Source organism: Pygocentrus nattereri, chromosome 2, assembly GCF_015220715.1.
Source record: "Pygocentrus nattereri isolate fPygNat1 chromosome 2, fPygNat1.pri, whole genome shotgun sequence".
In the NCBI taxonomy this organism is placed as follows: Eukaryota; Metazoa; Chordata; class Actinopteri; order Characiformes; family Serrasalmidae; genus Pygocentrus; species Pygocentrus nattereri.
In genome coordinates, this window is record NC_051212.1 from 26,506,744 (window position 1) to 26,531,005 (window position 24,262).

The following is a 24,262-nucleotide window of genomic DNA, read 5'->3' on the forward strand; positions in this document are numbered from 1 at the left end:
CTGCAGCAAAGAAAAGATGCCAGGGGTGTCTAGTTCAAGCAGATAGGTGGGTTTAAAAGACTGAGCTCCTTGGGACATTACAATTTTTTATTTACATAAATGTTTATGTAATATTTCAAAGGTCTACTATAAGTGCTTATATTTTATTGCTGAAGTTGTCACGTATTTTGAATAAACAATGGCTAGTCTGGGTTATAGCACAATTAATTAAAAATGAAATAAAAACTTTTTTTTTTACATCTGGCTCATGGATTTGTTGAGATTTTTTAATATGGGTCCTTTAGTGGTGGAGTTTGACACCCCTGTTATAGAGACCAATGAATGACTTTGTCCACATCTCAATGACTGAATTATTTAAAAAACTTGAAAAAAACATCTTTACATTTTAAGTCCTAGTTTCTGCACAATGCTCAATGAGGACACCTGGTGATAATGTAAAGGAATTACACTTGAGGTCATTTGTTACAATTTTTGTATAATTTACAAAAAAGGCTTGATTCAACATAAGAAACTGATTTGACAAACATTAACAAGGCTCATCATAAATACAGTTACAGCATTTGATTAAGAAATTGACTCTGGAACCATGTCAGGAGAAGTTTTTAGAAGGCTGGAAGGATTTAAATGTCATGGTTCCTTTTATTTAGACTATAAAATCTTCTCTAGTGCTATAGCATTTTAGTGAAAGGATCATGGTGCTAACGACTGGGCCCATATCAGTATGATGTAAGTAAATGCGGGAGTAAAGAGTGAAAGTGTGTGTGTGTGTGTGTGTGTGTGTGTGTGAGTGTGTGTGTGTCTGTAAGTGTATCATGTGGGTTGTTGAAGAGTTACACCGAAGAGAACAGCAGAGGGAAATGTTTCTGTGTGTCTCTGTGTGAGGGAGAGTGTGTATGTGCATTGTGTTGCGACTCTGTGGGAGTTCCACTATTAGTAGTGTAAAAATGTCTGTGTGTGTGGTCTACGTGTTGTGTTTCTGAGTAGGAGTGTGTAAGCAGAGCAGTCTCTCTGCGTGCTCAAGGCACTCAGCTATCCTCCTCTTCACTGCGTCCCTCTGCTGAGCGTCCACCTCTCCTACAGGGAGAGGAAGAAGGTACTGTTCATGCCCTTGTAACAACAAAGCCAAATATGTGCACAATGTTTCATTTCAGTTCATGCATTCCATCTCTGGTTAAGGCTTTTGGGAAAAACTAAGACCCTCTATTCACTACTCTGCTATCTATTCACTGCTGCTTACAACTAGATAATAATAAAATGTACGGTGTAAAATGTCCCTTTGGTTATGTTCATTACATATTCTATGGTTGAAGTTACTACTAAAAACACTAAAATACACTTAAACTACAAGACAACACATTTTTATGAACTCAATTTGAAGCCTACCTACCTTCTTTCACCATTTCTGAGTTTTGTTTTTTTTGTCAATTTGGCCCCCTGCCCACCACACACATTGCATTTTGGTACCTTGTGACAAAAAGTTCAATCAAGCATGTTTTTGAGTGATCTGACCGCAAGTGGACAGCAAGATGCAGAGCAGTTTATACCTGGTATTTCCATGCTTCTCCAGTGTGTCTCTGTGACCACTATGGTCAATTGGATTGGATTTCAGAACTGCGGAAAGTTTACTCTTTACTTTCAGTCTCTCACTCCTGTTTACTCTCAGACAAAAATGTGCTGTGAGTTGTGTGCATGTACAAATGTTTAGACTGTTACAAATGCAGATCACTGCTAAGATAATTATTCATACTACAAATGTGGTCATGTGCATCCCTGACCACCTCCAAAGGTGGTTTCAGTGATTAGAAAACTATCATTTCTGAGAAGCACTGTAACCAATTTACATTTGAATGCAATTTACATTTGCATTCGCCACTGTCCACTTAAGATCAGATCACCCAGGATGTGTGTTAATTCCAGATCAGAACAGGGCTGCAGATCTGACTTTCATGAGAAGTGTCAGAACTGATCCGAATTGTCATATGTTTTTTATTTTTTGTCATCATTGTATTCATCATCCAATAACAGCAGACAATTGGCTAGATGAGTCAGCTGACCTCCAGTGCAAATAACAGTTCTGATTGTATTTGCTTTTTTTTTCGATTGCAATGATTGACAGACTCACAAATATGAGTTTTTTTTTGTTGGTGTTCATGATGCATGAATGTTGCTTTGACTCTATTTGAAGACTATGTAAGGTTCTACAATGATTCAGGAAACTTGCTGATATTTAGGCTCTATAATGATCGCTACCCATTGCCTCTTTGCCTCTTCCATACCTTGCACTCCATTCATTAGGATGTCCACTGCTGATCTGTATTTCAGTATTGCTGCACTATATTCTCCTTCTTTTTCTCTCTCCTGGGCTAAGTTCAGTTCCTTGGTTGCCTGGGCCACATAACCTTCATCGTCACCATATCCAGCACCATCTGATTTTGTCAGTTTGAGGGACAGGAGTTCAGAATGATCAGGAGATCCACAAGACTGATCTGAAATATAGCATGAAAGTAATTAGCAAATGAAAAATAAAGCAGTACTGCAGTGCATGTGATACACAAGGCACAGATGAGGAGAAAAGAAGTGGATTATAGGTAGTACAGACCTTCCTTAGCACATGGGTCAAAGATGGCTAGGTCATCAACTGAGAGAGGAGGTGGAGCCCTGTCCACAGGCTCCTCTGATATGCAGTCAAAGAGAGCATCAAACTCCTCCGATTGGTCGACTGGAGAACCAGGAGGTTCAGTGTAGGCAACTTATATGAAAATAAGACAAGTCAATAAGCAGTTTCCCAAAACTGACGACCTAGGGGGTGGGGGTGGAGGGGTGGGTGATTAATAGGGAGGCTGATCACCACACTAAAGCACTGTTCGGAGGGGATTTGTTTTACATGCATGTGTGTTGTAATTGAACTAGTATAAGGTTTTCTCAGTGTGCTTAATCCAGTCCAAATACACCATGCCAGCAATTTTACAGACATGCCTGCTTCAGTAAAGATTCTGATAGATCTGGACTCTGGCGTGGACAGTTTATTCCTCTGAGAACACCAGCACCTTCTTTGTTTGATTTGCAAAGGTTCTTCTGCTTCTGTCTATTTCTTTTTTGGGTAGTACAGCACCCTCCACAATTACTGGCACCCCTCGTTAAGATGTATTCTTAGGCTTCTAATAGTGGGCATGAGGTGCTTTTCCACATACTCATCTTTTGTGTTACGCCAGACCCACTTAGAGTGTTTGTTGCCAAAAAGTTCTATCTTGGTCTCATCTGACCAAAGCACATGGTCCCAGTTGAAGTCCCAGTACCGCTTAGCAAACTCCAGACATTTACATTTATGCTTGTAAGTGAGAAAAGGCTTTTTTCGTGAGAAGTGAAGAGTGGATAAGAGAAATAGGCCTCTGTGCCACGTCATATTTATACCCCAGGGAAACAGGAAGTGATGATATACTAATTAAAGGTTCCTAGATACTCTGGTCAACTTTATAAACTACAGTAGAAATGACAGAAATGCTTCAATTACATTTATTTTCTATGAATTGTTAGGGATGCCAATAATTGTGGACCAGGTGATTTTATGAAAAATAATGATTTCTTAGTCAGGGATCTTTTTTTTTTTAAATTCACTTTAGTTAAAGGTTAAATTTTTCTACATTTTTCAGTGTGAGATTATGCTTCTGAAATAAAATTTGAATTTATTTGAAGGCTTTTAACACATCCTAACAAGGGGTGCCAATAATTGTGGAGGACATCGTAGCTACCTGATAGTTTCCCTTCAGATTTATAGAACTTAGCTGTCTTCTCACTGTTTTAGCCCCATCCATAGAATAGAAATAATCTAGAGAACTATTCTATATCCTGTATATTTTTTTACTATATTTCTTAAGTATGCTGCAGTTTTTACTTGTATTCTGTGTCCCAAGTGAAGCCTGTACTGTCAAGTGTACAACTCCGAGCATTAAAACATGTAAAACCAAAAAAAAAACAAACAGATTTTATGTGGTGATAGTTGAAAATTCCTAAGGTAATGATTACTAAAAAGTGAGCACATTTTAAGTTGGCTTGACGAATCTACTAATGGTTCAAATGTTAAAGGGGTTGTAGAACACTGTTGATTGTTTTTGATAACTGAATTGAGTTTATAAAGTATTTTAGGTAGCTAGGCATGCTATGCTATGCTTTGGTATTCCAGCTTGTTGTAAGGGCACTGCTTTATTGTTGTAACACAGTTGTTAAAGTGTTGTTAGGCTGTTGCTATCCCAGGTGGTTACTAAGGTGTTGCTAGGCTGTTGATTGGCTATCCCTAGTGATAGCTAAGGTGTTGCTAGGCTATTGTTATGGTAGCCAAGATGTTTCTAAGGTCTTTCGAGCGGTCAATTGCATTGTGCATAGATCTTTTTGGTGTACTGTAACATGAAAATAAAGTAGCCCCTCCCATCTCTACAACTTAAACCAAGATTTCCTTTCCTGTGCATATTGGTCATAAACATTATAGACAGCCTGCAGTGAAAATTACATTACCAGAGTACCCCATGACAAACTAACCCTGTCCGAATTGTACTTTAGACATTATTTTCTTAAAATGGTAATCAGGCCCCGCGACCCAGAAGGAGAAGCGGCTTAGAAGATGTGTGTGTGCGTGGTAATCAGGTAAATGGCCTACTGCAATTAGTGACTATATCATATATCATATGTGCAACCTAATTATAATACATAATGCTGCCAAGTCCAAATCTTGTATAGATCCAAATTTGGACTGCGGGCTGCCAGTTTGGAACTCTTAAAAAAACTAGCTAAACCAGAAATGCAACTGCACCTGTAGTGAACTGATCTGTGCTGATATTCTGTTGTGTTTCCTCTTGATCTCTGTGTGTCTCCTCCACTGGGCTGCTCTCCATGTCACTGAGAGCCTCCACTGCCACCTCAGTCTCATCCAGATCTTTTTCTTCCAAGCTGGACTCCAGTTCCTGAGCCTGGATGGGAGCTTCCCTCCCTGCCTCCTCTTCTGCTTCCAGTCCAAAGGCCCCTTTGGGTAAAGGGATGAGAGGGGGAGGTAGCGGAGAGGAGGAAGAGACAGAGGATGGTTCTAATGGTCGTCTCACTTCTCCTCCCTGAGAGTGAGAGAGGTAAGACAATACCAGAAAAAAGATAGTTACTGTCATATGGAAAAGTTTAGGCATCCTGATCAAATTACACGCTTTATTGATATTTGACATGAAAATATGTTAACAGTTTCTCTACAGAGAACATACCTATGCACATGTTAACACTGTTTATTTGCTACTTTTAACATACTGGAACAAAATTAAAACATCAAACATGGTCTACAATTTTTGTTTTATTTTTTCCAACATGTAAAACTCTGCAAATATATACAAATTTACTAACATTTGCAGAAACTGCCATATTTAAGTTTATTCCCTATAGAAAATGTGTTAACTAAAGTTAACTTTCTAAATGAACATTACTGCTATGCTTTTATTGCTATTTTGTTGAGAAGACAGTGGTGGTTGACATGATATTTTTCCAAAACAATTATAACTTTTCTCAGGCAAAGAGTTTTATCTCATCTAAAGTCACAATTTGAATGTATGTAGTGATTTTCCATTAGTATTTGATATGTGTTTTCCAATATAATCAATGAACACTGCATTTATATGAGCTCAAATGCAAATGTTAGTAGTTTACATTATCAACTATTAGATTTCAAGGACAACTAAAGACATGTTACATTGTCATGTCAATTAAGTTTTGGTTTACATCACTGGTTTTCAAATTATTGCTTGCATGTGTGATTATTTAGTTTTAAAAACTGTAATTTAATGAATGTGAATGAATTAACTTTTTACAATGTTATTTGGGCCATATACAATTTAGCATGGACAAAATGATGATGTACTTACAGACCTGTGATATACTAAATAAATAAATGTACAAATGAACAAATGAAAAAAGTAAATGATGAAAAGATTTCATTATATCTTTAAGCTGCTGACTCAAAATGTATCAAACCAGGATGGTTTGTGGAAGGGTGTGTAAATCTAACCCTAAAAAACTCTTTGAGCTGGGGGCTGTTGTACAGTGCTGGGATATTTGTAGTGAAGAGCAACATAGTTTCTGCAGCCTTTCTCCTCTCCTCAATCACCGCCTCATCAAACCGACCTAAAAGAGAGAGTGAGAGTTTTGTGTTAAAGAAAAGGAAAAATAAGAGGCCTCTGATATGTCAAAATTTCATTGCTATTGTAACAATACACTGCATCTCCAAAATGGTAACTGTTTTTTCTTCTTAACTTTAATGTATGCTGAAGCTACAGGATTTCAAGGAATTCTAGACCATGCTGTTCTGAAATGTTCACAGTGTAAGCACAGCACATTGTTTTCTAGTCTTACCAAACAGCTGTGCCCGTGGAAAAGGTGGGAACTCTTCTTGTCTTCTGAATAGGTTCCTGTGAGTATAAGCCAGCTCTCCATGCAGCTTCTTCAGCTCTGAGTACCTTCTCCATACCACTATCTAACAATCAAAACAGCACACCACTGACTCTGTGTCAACATGAGCTATGTCAATATTCAACACAGTTGAAATTTCTGAGACTATTTTAAGTAACATTGCTGAGTAAGCTGCTGTTTCAATTTCAAGGTATTAAGTCCGTAAGCTTTTTACCTTAATGCTTTAGGATTGCTAAAGTCATATTCACATGAAATTTACCCATTTAGTCCACCAATTCCTTAACACTTTATCACTACCAAGTCATCTGTTTATTAATACAGTGTGACACTAGAGATACCGATACCAGTTCATATTTTGAATTTGATACTGATTCCTGATTTTTTTTAAATACAAAAGACAATGACATCTGTAAACATTAAATTTCTAAATCTATAGTGAAAATTTGCATGATGTGTATTCATTTTGCTCTTAATTTAATAGGTAAAAAATTAAATCTACTCCAGAAGTTTCAGTCACTGCGTCATACCCAGATGTTGAAGAATGTGAAGCAGGGCTGTTCAGAGACACTTCTATTTGTATTTGGTGGATAGGCTAATGTAAAAAATGTGTCTATCAGCGAATCACCAAACTATATTCGGTACTGAAATTACTGAACAACACAGAATGTTTCCATCTCTGTAGTAAGTCATTTGGTTGGTATCATGAAAGCAGGGAAATTCCCAGCTCTAGTCAGCTTAATCTAAAAAAAATCACAACATGTGGTAACAGGCAGTTTGATTTTATTAAACTCAAATGAATACTTTGAATGAAATTATGCAATATAAAATGTTGCATATATCAACTCAAAAGTCCAAAACACTGCGGAGTGACTGGACAGGATCACAACCCACCTCTTTGACATCCTCTGGTCGCTTCTTTGACACAAACTGTCAGGAGAGAGGGAGGAAGAAATGAGAAAGGAGCAGAACTCATACATTACTGCAGAAAGAAATCAATGAAAAAGATTTATTATTATTATATATGATACTTCAGTCTGCAACTGTACATTGGTACTTTGTGTGTATTGCACCGAAATGAACTGGATGCAGTTCATTTTGTACCGAAGGTCTGTCAAAAGCAAATTCCCCCCCTGAGAACAAAGTCCTACATTGTAGTTCTTCATAAGAATTCTAATCTAATGTAAGCATAAATCATTGTGAAAGGAGGTGGGCAGTTTAATAATGCACCCAATGAGCACAGAGCCAGATGTAGATGTAGTCACGAGGGTCTCCTCTCGTGCACCGTGTCACGAGTTTTATTGAGCCACCCAGCGAACAATGGCCCATTGCTATTATTTAAACGGGGTGCAGAAGGGCACACTAACCATTACACGGCATTTCTTTATAACCTGGTCCTATTTACAGACATGTACCATCACCCACAGGCATCACTAATACAATACAAGCATGGATATAAAACACAGATCATCATCATCATCATCATCATCATCATCCAGTTAGATGGTCATGTCAGATAAATCTAGCTACTGATAACGGTTATTATATTATTATGTATTATAATTATTGTTACTCGATCGAACTGAAATAGCCAACTAACGTTCGACTTATCTGAAAATTATCACTGCTATCAAAGTGCTGTCACCCACTGAGCCTCTAAAATAAGATTACAGTCAAACGAACAGTTAACAGGTCTGTTGACTACTAACCCTCGCCGTCACTTTATATTCCGTGTGGCCTTTCTCGTGTGTGCGTGGATCTGTGACGGTGAAGAAACGGTAGTACTCCTCTTTCTTAGTCTTTCGAGCCATTCTGAAAGCTTTAAATAAATATATTCTACGGGAAACGAAGGCTCATGTGCTCTCTGCTCCCTGTGCTTCAAACCTGAAGCCAGTGTTTGGGCTCTCTGACAGATTCTTCCTGCTTAGTGACGTAGACACGGCGCGTCATCGACAGCTGAGTAAAATATTCAGAAAAGACGAAAAAGTGTTTTTAATACACGTGAATAAGTTTAATAATAATTAAAGAAAATGCGTATTCCAAAAAACTACTTAAACGTTTTAGACACAAGTCTTACATACAGTAAATATACATAAAGAAGCAGGCATAGACTAATGAATAGTCGTATTAGGAAGAGTATAAGGTGTTAAATATTGTTTATTTGTTTATTTGTGTATTTATTCATTTGTTTATTTTTTATTTATTTAGGCTTTAAGTAAATGTAAACATCACAGAAGCTGATAAGGTACGCTTCGTCATTGACTTTTATTTTGTGATTATTTTGCGAAGTGTTTCCGGCAACATGGAAGAAGTTGTGACGGACGTCGTAGCTCCCGAAGATTTAAAGGTATTTAAAGTTTCTCAAATCGTAACTTAAACTGCAGTCTCTTTATTCCTGAATTACGCTGTTTGTGTTAGTTCAACAGCAGACAGACTGACAGCCTGCCCGTTATCCTGAGACACTGGTAGTTAGGGAGGTTAACTAGCTAACCTAACTACATTACATCATCGTCGGTGACGTCGCTGTCTGATGCTGTATCGATCAGTTTAGCTCCTGAACCGCTGGAGGAACCGACTCGGACTGTCATACGGGCTGACCGAGCTCATACCGGTTTATTAACAGCCCTGTGATTCCGATGTTAGGAAGTGTAAGCGTGGCTTTGCAGTGCTAATCATAGGCGCGCAGTCAGGGCTGAGCAGAGAACCGAGTTCGGCCCTGGACCACACCCCTCTCTCTCTCTCTCTCTCTCTCTCTCTCTCAGTCACAACAGACACACACCAAAACAACCGCGCCTTTTATTCACTGTGCTACTGTTTTGCTTTCTCTATCAATGCTAGTAATAGATCGGCATCGGTCATACTCCAAATTAACAGATAGTTTGTCCGGTTAATCTTGCCTTATACTAGCTAAGTGTAGTTTGAGCTGAAAATCCAAAATGTTGCTCAGCCATCATATGACCGCTCTCTTTTTATTATTGTCAAGTCTAGTTATGTAACGTGCTTCTGTTTAGAGTAATTCGATTTTTAATAGCTGGTTTTGTGGCTCTTGGCTAACTTTTAAGAAGATTGAGGAAGGTGGTGCTCATGGAAATTTAAGAATAAAAAAAAAAGTTCCACGCTGAAACTATGGTTTAGATCATTGATTTTTATGATGGCAATAAATCACACAAGATCATTAAACAGTCTTGGTAGCAAATGTCTTAATTCCTCTTATGTCATTTTTTGACAGAGATTTGAGAAAAAATATAACGCTGAGCTGGTGAAAGGACCTGTATCTAAAGAAACCAAATTTGAATATGCATGGTGCTTGATCAGGAGTAAATACGCTAATGACATCAAGAAAGGCATTGCGCTCTTGGAGGGTGAGTGAGTCATTTGGACAACACCAAGAACCTTTGTTACAATTGAATTACAGCTTTTTACAGTTAGCACAGGCAAAAATATTTTGTAGTGTTAATTAGTTGGATGCATGTAAAGCAGATGTTGTGAAAACGTGTTCTATTTCATCACATGTTTCATTTCATGGTTGCAGAGCTGTTACATAAAAGCACAAAAGATGACCAAAGAGACTTTCTGTTTTATTTGGCTGTTGCAAACTACAGACTCAAGGTGAGGAGAAGTATCATCAGATTCTGTTTCTCTGTTCTAACTGCCAAATTATTCTTTCATCACATAATTGTCGTCAATAGACAATGTATTACAGTGTGTTCTATTGAAGTCCATAACCATGAGTAATGTGTGTGTCTTATTGATTTTCTTGTGTTTCTTCCTCAGGAATATGAAAGAGCTCTAAAGTACATTCGCATGCTGCTCAGAAATGAACCAGGAAATAAGCAGGCCATCGAATTGGAGAAGCTCATCAACCAGGCACTAAAGAAAGGTGCTGTCTCTGTGTTTGAGTTAACTGTATTTAAAGATTGAAAGTTTAGGGTATAACAAAACAGTGTAATAAAAAGTTTTTCACATTAATTCCATGTGGTACAAAATGTAGCAGAAATGTTAACAGTTAAAATTACGCAAGTAGTGAAAATAGTAAACTTTGCACAAGTTCTAAACATGTAGTCAATAGTCAGCATTATAGCAGTCAGCATTACAACATAATGAATGTCATTTAAGGAGCACAGTAACAAAAGCAGACAAGAAAGATCAAGAGCACTATAGAAAGGGAGACTTGTGCAGTTCAGGAAAGTGTCCAATTTTTGAGATCAACCAAAAAGCACAGAATGTCAAATGAGTTATGAGGTCTCCACTCTACATACTGTCTGGATCTGCAGTCTTTATATATGGGTTGGAGTGAAAGTGCCAAGGGCTCTTTGGAGCAAAGCCATATAAGTACCATTTTTCATTCCCTAAGAACCGTTTATAACATTATTTAAAAATATGTATGAAATGTGAAGAACCTTTTTAAACCTTCAGGTACACACATATATATATATATATATATATATATATATATATATATATATATATGAGATACTGATTTTTTATATATATATATATATATATATATATATATATATATATATAATCAGTATCTCACAAAAGTGAGTACACCCCTCACATTTCTGCAAACATTTGATTCTATCTTTTCATAGAATAACACTATAGAAATGAAACTTGGATATAATTTAAAGTAGTCAATGTACTGCCTGTATAGATTTATTGTCCTCTGAAAATAACACACAGTCATTAATGTCTAAATAGCTGGCAACACCACTGAGTACACCTTACACTGAACATGTCCAATTTGTGCCCAATTGTGTCGTTGTCCCTCCGTGGTGTCATGTGACTCGTTAGAGTTACAAGGTTCCAGGTGTGAATGGGGAGCAGGGCTGTTAAATTTGGTGTTTTGGGTACAATTCACTCATACTGTCCACTGGAAATTCAACATGGCACCTCATGGCAAAGAACTCTCTGAGGATGTGAGAAATAGAATTGTTGATTTCCAGAAAGATGGCCTAGGCTATAAGAACATTGTTAACACCCTGAAACTCAGCTATAGCATGGTAGCCAAGGTAATACAGCAGTTTTCCAGGACAGGTTACACTCTGAACAGGCCTAGCCAGGGTCGAAAAAAGAAGTTCAGTCCATGTGTTCAACGTCATATCCAGAGGTTGGCTTCAAAAAGCAGATGCATGAGTGCTGCCAGTATTGCTGCAGAGATTGAAGAAGTGGGAGGTCAGACTGTTAGTGCTCCGACCATATGCCGCAATGCCCAATGCATCAACTCAGTCTGCGTGGCCATCATCCCAGAAGGAAGAATCTTCTGAAGTTGACACTCAAGAAAGTCCACAAACAGTTTGCTGAAGACAAGCAGTCCAAGAACATGAATTACTAGAAACATGTCCTGTGGTCTGACGAGACTAAGACAAACTTGTTTGGCTCAGATGGTATCCAGCATGTGTGGTGGTGCCCTGGTGAGGAGTACCAAGACAACTGTCTCTTGCCTACAGTCAAGCATGGTGGTGGTAACTTCATGGTCTCGGGCTGCATGAGTGCTGCCGGCATTGGAGAACTGCGGTTCATTTAAGGAAACATGAATTCCAACATGTACTGTGACATTCTGAAGCAGAGCATGATCCCCCTCTCATGGCAGTTTTCCAACTCGATAACAACCCCAAACACACCTCCAAGATGACAACTGCCTTGCTGAGGAAGTTGAAGGCAAAGGTGATAGACTAGTCAAGTATGTCTCCAGACCTAAACCCAGTTGAACACATGTGGGGCATCCTCAAGCGGAAGGAGGAGGAGCCCATGATGTCTTATATCCACCAACTCCGTGTTGTCATCATGGAGAAGTGGAAGAGGATTCCGTTAGCAACCTGTGCAGCTCTGGTGAATTCCATGTCCAAGACGGTTAAGGCAGTTCTAGATAAAAATGATGGTCACACAAAATATTGACACTTTGAGCACAATTTGGACATGTTCACTGTGAGGTGGACTCACTTGTGTTGCCAGCTATTTAGACATTAATGGCTGTGTGTTGAGTTAATTTCAGAGGCCAGTAAATCTAAACTGCTATACTAGCTATACACTGATTATCCAAGTTTCATTTCTATAGTGTTGTTCCATGAAAAGATAGAATAAGATATTTGTAGAAATATGAGGGGTGTACTCACTTTTATGAGATACTGTACATACATATATTTGAAGACTTTACTTAGAACTATACAAAGCCATGAATCATTTAGGGACCTTTATTTTTAACTGTGCTTGATTAATGTTTTCTCTACTTTTTGTAGTTACCATATGGTAGTTGTATTTAAAATGGGCATGTGTATTATATACAGTATATGTACACAGATGGTGCTTCAAGGGTTCTTTAGGAAAGAAAAGTGTTCTATATAGAAAATGAAGTTGGGACGTTGTGTAAAACATAAATAAAAACAGAATACGATGATTTGCAAATCCTTTTCAACCTATATTCAATTGAATACAGCACAAAGACAAGATATTTAATGTTCAAACGGATAAACTTTATTGTTTTTTGCAAATATTCACTAATTTCAATCGAATATACATTGAAAAGGATTTGCAAATCATCGTATTCTGTTTTTATTTGTGTTTTACACAACGTCCCAACTTCATTGGAATTGGGGTTGTATATAGTACTCAAAAGGGTTCTTCTATTGTTGCAAATTTGACACAGAACCCTTTTGGATGCTATATAGAAACATCTAAAGCACATTCTCAGTCAGTCTAAAGAACCCTTTCATGATACAAAGAACTCTTCTTTGAGTGTTCATGGTTCTACATAGAACTGTTGTCTATACTAAAGAACCTTGAAGCACTATCTTTATTCAGAGCGTATGTATGGCTCACTATATGTGGGTGTCTATCTGTGTATGTTCCTGTGCATATCTGAGAAAAGACTGGTTGTCGGTGTGGAACAAAGCTGTATTGATTTACTGCACATCTAACAGGGAAGTGCCTCTGGTATTGGCTTATGAGGCAAGGGAGGAAATTAGAATTCTTAGTAATGTTTTCTTAACTTAGTTATTCATATATGTGTGTAGCAGAGTCATGGTAGATAAATATTAGAAGTGCATCACAGGGAAGGAGGAATTAATGACATGCTTTTTTTCTTTTTTTCAGATGGCCTAGTTGGGATGGCTATTGTTGGGGGCATTGGTTTGGGTGTGGCAGGAATAGCAGGACTGATTGGGATGGCAGTGGCCAAATCAGCAAAATCCCAATAAAGGAGTTGGGGGAGTATCTTGATTTGCCAGCTCCTCCTTTCTGAAAAAAATGTCTGGCTTAACAACAGAGACTGGTTTACCATTCTTTAATTACAGGTGTTATATGGAAGTGGTCTGACCTAACACTATATTATAAATCTTATGCTGTTTTTTTTTTCTCTCTTTGTCTTATTTTATAATTGTACAAATTTGTGACCTTTAACAATGAAGCCTCATATTTTATCAATTTATTACACAAACCATTTTGATTTGGGTGAAATGTTTGCATGTTTTATACTTTTGCCGTCAAACATTTAGAAAAATAAGGGAATCCCAATGCAAGGTTAGCAGGTCTTATGGAGTTATTAGAGAGTAACACTTTATACAGATGTCTGAGTTTCTAAATTGAGCATAATGTACAGTCTATATAATACAGATGTTTCCATGAAGCTTCATTTTCTTATTCTTACAAATCAAGTGATCTGAATGTCTGTTGTGAACATGTTTGTAATGGAGCTTTCATCGTAACATAGGACAAGAGCAAAAACAAAACTGCTCTGTGTATGTGTGTAGTGTCCCTGTAATGTTATGTTTGCCCAGCCAATCTAATCTAATTTTAACAGTCTGACTTAAAGAGTTGTATGACTTTTCATGGGGCTAGGTAACGAAACTTAATACTTTTATGGTACCAGTGGTAAAAACCTCAGCCATGTTGTTCAAAAAGATTGAACAATATCCAAATAAAGACAGTAGGTAGATATTGAATGAAGTTGAAAAACTATTTAATAAAAATTAGACTGTGTTTTGTTACAAAAATACATAAATTTAATACAAAATACATCTTTTTGAGTGAGGGGCTAGGGGTTAGGGTAACTTTCTGCCAAGCCAAGTCAAATGTCTGGATAGGCCAACTTTGGCCTGTGAGGCACACTTTGGGCAGCACTGATGTAAGTAAGTAGCTTTATTGCATGAGTGAGTCAGTTTATTCCAAAATCTGGTCTGGTGGTTGGCTGCTTATAATATGACACTATGACTGGTACCTTTAGAATAGATTTTTTGTAAGTTGAGTTACAAGAAATGCTTATAAAAAGATTTTGATCAAATTAATCTGGGCCAGAAACCTTCAGCAGGCTTCAATATTGCACCTTTATTTGCATAGTATTTCTGGCAGGGGCAAGTGCCCATGGACCTTTGTTTCTATAGTATTATCATTGTTTTTTATTTTGGCTGTGAGAGGCTTTCTGCTGTAGACCAATAAGGCACTTGATGTTGGGAGTGGTTCATCAGTTGGATGGGTTCTTGCTGTTTTAATTGGGTAAAAATATCTATTGCAGTGATGATTAATGTCATATAAAAAGCACCAGTCTTTGAAGTTGTATCTATGTTCACATAAAGTTCAGACCAGGGGTGTTACATAATCCGTTTGCCAAACTGAAACACATCTGAATGAATGAAACAAATGTTATTAATGTAGTTTTGTAGATGATCTATTAGCAGATCACGATGAGGTGAATTTTGAGGGAAATCAATTCCACAGAAAATAATGCCAGATACGGGTCTGGATAACCAATGAAGTCTTGAACTTCTGTGCCTTCAAAGTACACTGTAACCCTCTATATTGAATATAACTGGAGGATGTGCATCGGAAAACCAAGTTTCTGTGGCAGCTGCTTTATGAAAGAGAGTGGGTGAAAGAGAACAAATTTCTCCAATTTCTTTATGGAGATCTGGGGTTGCACATAAACACACTAGGCATTCTGGTAAGATTAAACTCACATTTTAAATATGTGTTAACATGCTGCTTGGTTTGAAGAACACTGGTACTCACTGCCTTTAGTTTGGTGTGTGGTTTGATTGACACAGATTGACACTCTTCCATACAAAATCTGTTTTCCTTTGAAAGTTTACACCCCCTTTGCTTCTTCTTGGCCAAATCCTCTAATGAACAACTCCCAAGGTTCAACAAGTGTTGCTTGAGATCATGATTCAGAGGTTATCCTCTAGTTTTCAGGTTGTAGAGGACATTTCTCAGGTAGCAAAGGATGTTTGAATGTCTGATGCCAAGTGGACCTGATGCAGAGTTTGACATAATCTGTAACCAGTCACAGAAATCAGGATAAATCCACTTTTCCTGAGTTAGTTCTTATGTTTAGGATTTGCAGTAAAGTTAACTAAGATAGTTATTGCTAAAATAAACACACTCTGAAACATTAAAATACAAGTTGTAACAGACAGACAACTAGTGCTTCACATATGTGGTTGCCCTTAGAAGAGCCACCAGTGAGGTTGTATGTGCAAAACTCATAGACCACCCTTGTGTAGCACTGTATGTCATATCATGTTTTGTGAAAATTGTCTTTTTTTTTTTAATATAGACATAGAGATATAATGTTTTTGCATGTTGTCACAAAAGAAATCTCACTAATCACACTACATCATTTGAGCACAGAGGCCGCCTTTTATTTGTGTGAAAATTTCCAGTAGAAATGCTCCAAATTTGCTTAAAAATCTCTACATTAAGTTACATTAAATGTCAAGAATATTTATGTGCTCTCCTGTAAAGTTATTATTTTGGAAATAACCAATTTATCTTTGGGTAGCGACAATATATCATTTCAAATAAGCTGTTGGAATAGTATCAGCATCAAGGTGTTGTTGATTTCAATCCCTGAACATTTTTAGTGATACCCTCCCCTTCCTGTTCTTAAACAGTGCCAACACTTGGTTTTACAACTGGTGTCCTTGACTTCTGCTCATGTGATATTTTAAAAGCAGCCAATTTGAGGTCAGACCTTTCCTGTCTACAAAGTGATCATGTTTTAAGAAGCTGTGAGCCAGATCAGTGCTCAGATTCTGAGATGATGTGTGAATCTGACAGTCTGTTTTGTTTGTTTCTTTTTACTTTTTGCTGAAATGCTGGTTTTTGTTTAGTTTCGGTCACTCTGAGTTGAAACCCTATTCCGGCCTTGAAAAAAAACTAATGGCTATTTGAAGCAATAGACCAGCCTTCAACACACAGACAGCAGACCAGACAACAGTGATTTGGGCAGCTGGCCTGTTTTTTCACATCACTGGCCTTTACATCAAATAGATCTAAGCTCATTTTAATATGTTGAACATTTTTACAACAGGAGAGATTATGGTTGCCATTAGTAATGCTCCTTTATTGCTGCAGATTGTTGTTACTAATTAACTATAGTAAAAGTGAATGATGGCTATTTGCCTAAAACGCAAGTGTCTTTCAGTAGATCCACCACACCATACATACTGAATCTGCTTATACAGATTCTTTCCTGATATCAAGACTTTTTAGTCTTAAAATCTGTTCATTTTTAAGATTGAATTCTCCACATGTCTGAAAAGAGCATGTTTGGTATCACTAAACATACACAGAGTTCATCCAAATGTAGCCAGTAAACAGTGTAAGTCAACACAAAATATTTGCAGTTGTCTTACATGTTATTAAATCTTTACTCAGAATGTTTGTTTTATTAGGCAGTTACCTGACTAAGTTACATCTAACATGTGGGGTGATCGGGGGTGAAATGTCCCTGTAAAAGTCAGTGTATTTAGATTCATTGGATGTCCATAGTGTGAAAGTCATTATGGGTTCACAAAAAGAACCATAAAACCAAGCTCTCATGAACATGCCCACCATAAACATGACCTTTGCAACATAGTTCATTACTCATACTTGGTGTCATCATGCTCATGAATGTAAAAAAAAGCAGAATGCCTCTGAAGATGATTTCCAAGGTTGACTAAGAAGCTGAGAGCAGATTATGCATTCACTTGGGTGTGTAACATTGATTAAATATCAACTTTTGCAGATTATTGCTTTGTTTCAATGTGTTTTTCTCACCATTATCACAGAATTAATAAATATAATGTTTGCCTGGGTCAACTAATGCAATGATCCCACAACCTGAAAACTGGTCATATGTGAAATTGTAAGGTTTTTTCTGCATTTATATGTTTTTTGTGTGAACTCAACACAAGCATCACATAAATGAAAATTCATGTAATACGTTATGTAGAAGCAATGCAGAGGGTTGCTAGTGTCTGTGCAGAAGAATACATTTTTGTATAGTATTAAACAATATGATATAGATTTTAGCTCTCACCTGGTGTGCAGCTGGAATAAACAATAAAACCTGCACTTCCAACTTTTTTTTGTTTATTCTGACATCAAAAAATAACCAAACAGTGGCCAAATTAAAAGGGAAAACGACCATTGACATCATCAATACAGTCCAAATATGGAAACTGGGCTGCCAAAACAGCCTGTATTTAATTCTTTGTTCTGTTTTTAGGATGTCCCAAATGCTAACACATTTACACATATCTACCTATTTGGCCTACAGCAGTTTAGCTCCACCCATCCACAAACAAGTTATTAGTGAGTGTTTGCACCTGCACTGCTTTTTGAATGAGGCACAATACAAGACAACCTATCAGATGAGCTCAGTAACAAAAAAGTGTTTAATTGTAAAGGATAAAGAGAGATTGGAAAACAGTTGTGTGAAAAGGTAAATTATGTGGGGTTTTTGGTCTTTAAAACCACACAAACTGGACCTGCACCACTTTTACATTCAAATGATAATAGAATATCTCCTTGTCTCCTGAAACAAACACTGAATTGGTTGAAAGTTTAGCATCCACACTTTCAGTAGAATCCATCCAGGCAAAAGAAACCTTTAGAGGACATTAAACTCAAATTTCTATCTTCTAGAAAATACACTCTAGTGCAAAAATACGGGCCAAACCTACAATATAATGTATGTTACACATTATTTTGGGCCTGTCTGAAAGCAGATTTAAACCCTATAGAGATGTTTATTCACATTTAACACAAACTAGCTTGGCAATGAACTTGCAATAAGTATTTTGGTCAAAAATGATGATGTATATTGCAGAACTGTATTGGTAATTGTATTATTTTTTGTTTTCTGCCCTGTCTTGTTAAATGCCCTGTGAGCATCTATGGGAGGTCATTTATATGTAGGGTTTTACGTAAAAATATGCATTAGGGGTTCTAAGCTCTGTCTCATTCATTGTCCCATGGAAACCTCTGGGAGGTCAGTTGAAGTTATATCAATATGTAGAAGCGTACATATCAGCATTGTTTTAAACTATTGTGAAAACTGAGAAGTTTTGCCTTTGTTCCTTTTGTTCCTTGTTCTTCGAACAGACGTAAAACAAAGAAACCTTTCCAGTCCATCACAGAGCAGTGACTGTGCTCCCAAGGTTATGGGCTGATCGTTGGACTTTGGTGACGCCTGTTCAGCCTTCTGATAACCACCTGCTGAGTTTCAGGGTGTGAAAAGCACAGCAGAGATGAGTGCTCACATGAGATGGGGAGGGCAAAACAAGATCATAAATCATTGATCTGTTCACTTTTAACTCAACATCTCCCCTATTGTTTCCCACAGGAGCGCACTCTCTCCCCATGGACTCTCACCAGTAAGACTCAGCTGTGAGCCAGACATGTCTGCACTGAAACAGTGAGAAAAGAGAGAGAAAAGAGGAGGGAGGATCAAGGACTATACATTTCTACCTTCACTCACTCAGAAAGGCAGTTATGGATCCAATAGTTGAAGTGGTAGCAGCGCTGCTGGGATTTATAGGCTGGGTCATGGTTGGAGTGGCCTTACCAAACCGTTACTGGAAAACCTCCACTGTGGACGGGAATGTGATCACCACTTCAACTCTGTATGAGAATCTATGGATGTCATGCGCCACCGACTCCACCGGAGTCCACAACTGCCGAGAGTTTCCCTCCCTGTTTGCACTGTCCGGTAGGCCCAGGGTCAATCCCATACCAGCTTATCACTACACCTGAAAACTCTCTTTTCTTTCCCTCCAATTACCTCTTTCAAATCAGAAAAGAAATGATCTTCTTTCTGTTTTAGTTGTTTACTTGTAGAGAGGTGGTTTTAATATAGGCACAGTTTTAGCTGTAGCCTTTACTTCAGTAATTAAAAAAAAAGAAAGAAAAAATAAACTTTTTACTCACATTATTTTCTTTTCTTTATTTATTTATTTTTACTTTTATATACTTTACAAGGAATTAGCTTCAACTATAAACTCACCCACTAAAGCATTTAGGCTTTTATAATGAGCAAGGTTTGAGTGTACTGGTTTTCTGTTCTATTGGAAATATAGGAAAATTATTAACTGTGGTAATCAACCATACACTTCAAATGGAGCAGATAGAGATTGGTTTTAAAAAATACTGGACTATACTTTTATCATAGCTTATGTATGTAAATATGTCCTGTTTTGGTTTTTATGTATAAAAATATATAATGTATAAAAATACATTAAAAGATTTTCTCACTGTTGTATCAAAACCATAAATCATTTTTTGCACATTTTTGTGGACACAGCAGCTTCCCTTCACACTGTGTAAACATTTCATGATGAATGGACGAGTAAAACTGATAGGCCGATAGAACATTAGCAAGAATAAAATCTCATAACATTAACTTACACTAAAAGTTCAGAACCTTTCTTCACCTGTAAAATCACAATTTTTGAGTTAGGTTTTTTTCTGGACAGTGACAAAATACACTTTATTTATCTTTAATTTCGTATCTTTGTGAAAACTCCTTATTCAGAGAAATAGTTTTTTTAGTACAGTAGCTAACAATATGCAGTTCCCTTCATGTTTAAAAACTTGTGGGGTAGAATTTTAAAAACAAGAAAAAGCTGCTAATGAACATGGATACAGAACTCATAAGGGAATGTTTGTATTGTTCAGGATACATCCAGGCTTCGAGGGCTCTTATGATTGCTTCTATAGTGATGGGAACCTTCGGGCTGGTGACTTCTCTCATAGGCATGCAGTGCTGTAAAGCAGGAGGGGACAACTATGTGCTGAAGGGCAGAATCACTGCAGTAGGGGGCGTCTTCTTTATTCTACAAGGTAATATTACCTCACATAATGCAGTTGAACTGCATTTAAAGTGAATTCCAATTTCTTTCTTTATTTCTATGTAATTCAGTGACAAAGATTCCTTCAAGTCACTCACAGTGGTCTGATGTAAAATGGTTAATTGTAAAGAAACTTACTGACTAGTGGTGATATGAACCAGGAGCTGCCATGTTTACAACACAAATATAGAAATTTTATTTACTGTCCAGAACAACCAATGAATTTACATGTGTAATCTTTTTATATGTAATATTAATGAAGTTAAATCTGAAAACCATATGGTTTTGCTGTGACTGGATTTTAAAAATGCATTTTAGAACTATTGTTAAACAATGTCTCAGGCATCCAGTCTGACACTTTGTTAACATCTTAATGGTCTAATTATGCAAACATTTCCACTTTAAGTTTGTAAATATTATGAGTTTGTTCCCTGGAATGACTTTGTTTATTTTTTTATTTTTTTAATTTCACCAAAGGCTTGTGCACCATGATATCTGTTTCATGGTATGCATTCAACATCACTCAGGACTTCTTCAACCCGCTCTACGCAGGAACAAAGTGAGTTAGTGGTTCATATTTGTTTCGAGGAAATGTTGCCCCCTGTAGTCATGTGGAGGAAACAACAGAGAGAGAGAGAGAGAGACAGAGAGAGACAGAGAGATGGTATTGCTATCCTTCGCCAAGTACTTACATATAATTGGCAGTAGAGCTCACACTGAGACATATATATAAATATATATATATATATACTGCTCAAAAAAAATAAAGGGAACACTTAAACAACACAATATAACTCCAAGTAAATCAAACTTCTGTGAAATCAAACTGTCCACTTAGGAAATTATTGGCAATTAGCAAGACACACTCAATAAAGGAGTGGTTCTGCAGGTGAGGACCACAGACCACTTCTCAGTACCTTTCTGCTTTCTGGCTGATGTTTTGGTCACTTTTGAATGTTGGTGGTGCTTTCACACTCGTGGTAGCAGGAGACGGACTCTACAACCCACACAAGTGGCTCAGGTAGTGCAGCTCATCCAGGATGGCACATCAATGTGAGCTGTGGCAAGAAGGTTTGCTGCGTCTGTCAGCGTAGTGTCCAGAGGCTGGAGACGGGCCAGTACACCAGGAGACGTGGAGGAGGCCGTAGGAGGGCAACAACCCAGCAGCAGGACCGCTACCTCTGCCTTTGTGCAAGGAGGAACAGGAGGAGCACTGCCAGAGCCCTGCAAAATGACCTCTATGTATCTAATGACTGCCATTATGTACCGAAATGAGATCCTCAGACCCCCTGTGAGACTATATGCTGGTGCGGTTGGCCCTGTGTTCCTCCTAATGCAGGACAATGCTAGACCTCATGTGGCTGGAGTGTGTCAGCAGTTCCTGCAAGATGAAGGCATTGAAGCTATGGACTGACCCGCCCGTTCCCAAGACCTGAATCCGATTGAGCACATCTGCGACATCATGTCTCACTCCATCCACCAATGCCACGTTGCACCACTGACTGTCCAGGAGCTGGCGGATGCTTTAGTCCAGGTCTGGGAGGAGATCCCTCAGGAGACCATCCGCCACCTCATCAGGAGCATGCCCAGGTGTTGTAGGGAGGTCATACAGGCACGTGGTGGCCACACACAATACTGAGCCTCATTTTGACTTGTTTTAAGGACATCACATCAAAGTTGGATCAGCCTGTAGTGTGTTTTTCCCCTTTAATTTTGTGTGTGACTCCAAATCCAGGCCTCCATTGATTAATAAATTTGATTTCCATTGATGATTTTTGTGTGATTTTGTTGTCAGCACATTCAACTTTGTACAGAACAAAGTATTCAATGAGAATATTTCATTCATTCAGATCTAGGATCTGTTATTTGAGTGTTCCCTCTATTTTTTTGAGCAGTGTATATATATATATAGGAGCTGCCATGTATATATATATATATATATATACAATTAGGAATTGTACCTTGTACCTACAAATTGTCCATTTTATCAGCTTCAATTATAGGAGTACTTTGTCACTTTGTAGTTCTACAATTACAGACTGTGGTCCATCTCTCCATCAACTTTGTTAGCCGTATTTTACTCCACACACTACTTCAGCAGCACTACTGTGTCTGATCCACTCATATCAGCACAACACACACTAACACACCACCATTATGTCAGTGTCACTGCAGTGCTGAGAAGGAATCCAACCCCAAATAAGACCTGTTCTGTGGGGGTCCTGACCATTGAATTATATATATTTACTGTAATGTTATGTTAATATTTGTGCAGTAGTGTTGATACTGTGTAACTATTAGTGATTGTACTGCAGGTATGAGATAGGAGAGGGACTCTACATTGGATGGTGCTCCGGGACTCTTGCCATCTGTGCTGGAGTGTGTCTACTGTTTGCCTGCAAATCTAACTCGGATGATAACAAATCGTGAGTATCTATCTCTCACACACACACACTCTCTCTCTCTCTCTCTCTCTCTCTCTCTCTCTCAATCTCTCTCCTTTTTTTCTCTCTCTCCAATTCAAAAAAACACACACACACACACATGTATATACATGCATGTCTGCATATTTCACATATGCATACTGTGCATATTCTCCTTCTCAGTGCTTACCCGTACCAGCCCTCCAGGGGAACAATATACTCAGGAGCAGCTTCAAGGAGAGACGTTGCAAGCACTTATGACAAGAATGCGTACGTCTGATCAAACATCAAAGAACCAACCAGACCACTGAGGTTTATTCAAACCTTAGTCAATGCAACATATAAAAATGTGACACTCACTGTTTGTTGCCATGTATGCTCCTACATTCATTATCACTGCAAATATGTAAATATTTAGACTTTAACCAGTGCTGGAGGCAAAGAAGGTTAGTTCTAATCAAGAAGCTGTGTCAGTTTGAAAGTGAAAATACTGGTCAAAATAGATCAATTTAGAGTGTTAACTTTATACAAGAGCTTTTACATCTGTTGTACAGAAAATGCTGTGGAATCATGACAACGTTACACAGGTTTTGTAATTATGCTGCACGCCCATTTACTATGTAGAGGAATATCAATGCTTTTTATAAACATTTTGTAAGAATGTCAGTAATTCACAATGTAGATGAATAACTGCTGTTAATTGTCATATCTATAACATTCACATAAAATTAGATCATAAATGTGTTTGTCTGTGGCTAATATAGCCAAATAAAAAGAAAGTAAAATGATGTGAGGCTGATGATTTTATTTACATAAAATAATGAGGAGTCTGTCCAATAACTTTACATTTCACTAGCAAAACATCACTAGTAATATTTCACAAGTTGGGAGGTGGGAGTTTTTTGGTGCAAGAACATGACAGGATCTTTTTAAACCATCCAGGTCAAACAGTTTCTATTTAGTTTATGGCCTATTTACCCCTTCCAGAATACATGCTGGCTAGTCACTATCACTTTTTTCCTCATCTTATACATCGCATCGCCTGAATAGACCTCTGTAAACAACATAGATATTGAGCCTGCTTTGAAAACGTGGAGAGGAGAAAGCATAGACTTTTCTTCTTAAATTGAATGAGTAAACGTAAAAGGTATTAAATGAAAACTCAAATAAAGTACAGATGCTTAGAAAAAAATCAACTTAAGCCCAGTAACAAAGCACTTACACTTTGTTACTTCATACCCGTGATAAGTGGTATCAAAGACATAAACATGATCAAAATTCCTCTTCTACTCT

The 24,262-nt window shown here is 37.6% G+C and overlaps 3 protein-coding genes across 4 annotated transcripts; 2 read left to right on the top strand and 1 right to left on the bottom strand.

The window, feature by feature from the left end:
- Positions 1-245: 245 nt before the first annotated feature.
- On the bottom strand, positions 246-8,338 carry snx15 (sorting nexin 15). 2 transcript variants are annotated; one of them, XM_037546798.1, is made up of 8 exons: positions 8,142-8,338; positions 7,327-7,362; positions 6,379-6,499; positions 6,035-6,150; positions 4,805-5,099; positions 2,600-2,719; positions 2,277-2,486; positions 246-1,074 (listed from the first exon to the last, which is right to left on the bottom strand). In XM_037546798.1, the coding sequence occupies exons 1-8, from the start codon at positions 8,241-8,243 to the stop codon at positions 962-964; spliced, it is 1,113 nt and encodes a 370-aa protein (XP_037402695.1). In that variant the 5' UTR covers positions 8,244-8,338; the 3' UTR covers positions 246-961. The 2 variants fall into 2 exon arrangements, with proteins under 2 accessions (XP_037402695.1, XP_017565346.1); XM_017709857.2 differs by having other exon boundaries at positions 2,600-2,749.
- Positions 8,339-8,701: 363 nt separating this feature from the next.
- On the top strand, positions 8,702-17,444 carry fis1 (fission, mitochondrial 1). Its single transcript, XM_017709858.1, has 5 exons — positions 8,702-8,779; positions 9,662-9,794; positions 9,965-10,041; positions 10,207-10,312; positions 13,528-17,444. The coding sequence occupies exons 1-5, from the start codon at positions 8,735-8,737 to the stop codon at positions 13,629-13,631; spliced, it is 465 nt and encodes a 154-aa protein (XP_017565347.1). The 5' UTR covers positions 8,702-8,734; the 3' UTR covers positions 13,632-17,444.
- A 1,544-nt stretch (positions 17,445-18,988) lies between these two features.
- Positions 18,989-23,774, top strand: cldn15a (claudin 15a). The gene is made up of 5 exons (XM_017709830.2): positions 18,989-19,408; positions 20,374-20,538; positions 21,024-21,105; positions 22,862-22,972; positions 23,153-23,774. The coding sequence occupies exons 1-5, from the start codon at positions 19,192-19,194 to the stop codon at positions 23,247-23,249; spliced, it is 672 nt and encodes a 223-aa protein (XP_017565319.1). The 5' UTR covers positions 18,989-19,191; the 3' UTR covers positions 23,250-23,774.
- The last annotated feature ends 488 nt before the right edge of the window (positions 23,775-24,262 follow it).

Excerpts from the sequence above, each read along its gene's own strand:
- snx15 (XM_017709857.2), bottom strand. The coding sequence starts at position 8,243 with ATGGCTCGAAAGACTAAGAAAGAGGAGTACTACCGTTTCTTCACCGTC. Across the intron at positions 6,500-7,326 it reads GACCAGAGGATGTCAAAGAG|ATAGTGGTATGGAGAAGGTA; the intron begins GTGGGTTGTGAT and ends TTTGATTGTTAG. Across the intron at positions 2,487-2,599 it reads TGACCCATGTGCTAAGGAAG|ATCAGTCTTGTGGATCTCCT; the intron begins GTCTGTACTACC and ends GCTATATTTCAG.
- fis1 (XM_017709858.1), top strand. The coding sequence starts at position 8,735 with ATGGAAGAAGTTGTGACGGACGTCGTAGCTCCCGAAGATTTAAAG. Across the intron at positions 8,780-9,661 it reads TAGCTCCCGAAGATTTAAAG|AGATTTGAGAAAAAATATAA; the intron begins GTATTTAAAGTT and ends ATTTTTTGACAG. Across the intron at positions 10,042-10,206 it reads TTGCAAACTACAGACTCAAG|GAATATGAAAGAGCTCTAAA; the intron begins GTGAGGAGAAGT and ends TTTCTTCCTCAG.
- cldn15a (XM_017709830.2), top strand. The coding sequence starts at position 19,192 with ATGGATCCAATAGTTGAAGTGGTAGCAGCGCTGCTGGGATTTATAGGC. Across the intron at positions 20,539-21,023 it reads CGTCTTCTTTATTCTACAAG|GCTTGTGCACCATGATATCT; the intron begins GTAATATTACCT and ends ATTTCACCAAAG. Across the intron at positions 22,973-23,152 it reads AACTCGGATGATAACAAATC|TGCTTACCCGTACCAGCCCT; the intron begins GTGAGTATCTAT and ends TCTCCTTCTCAG.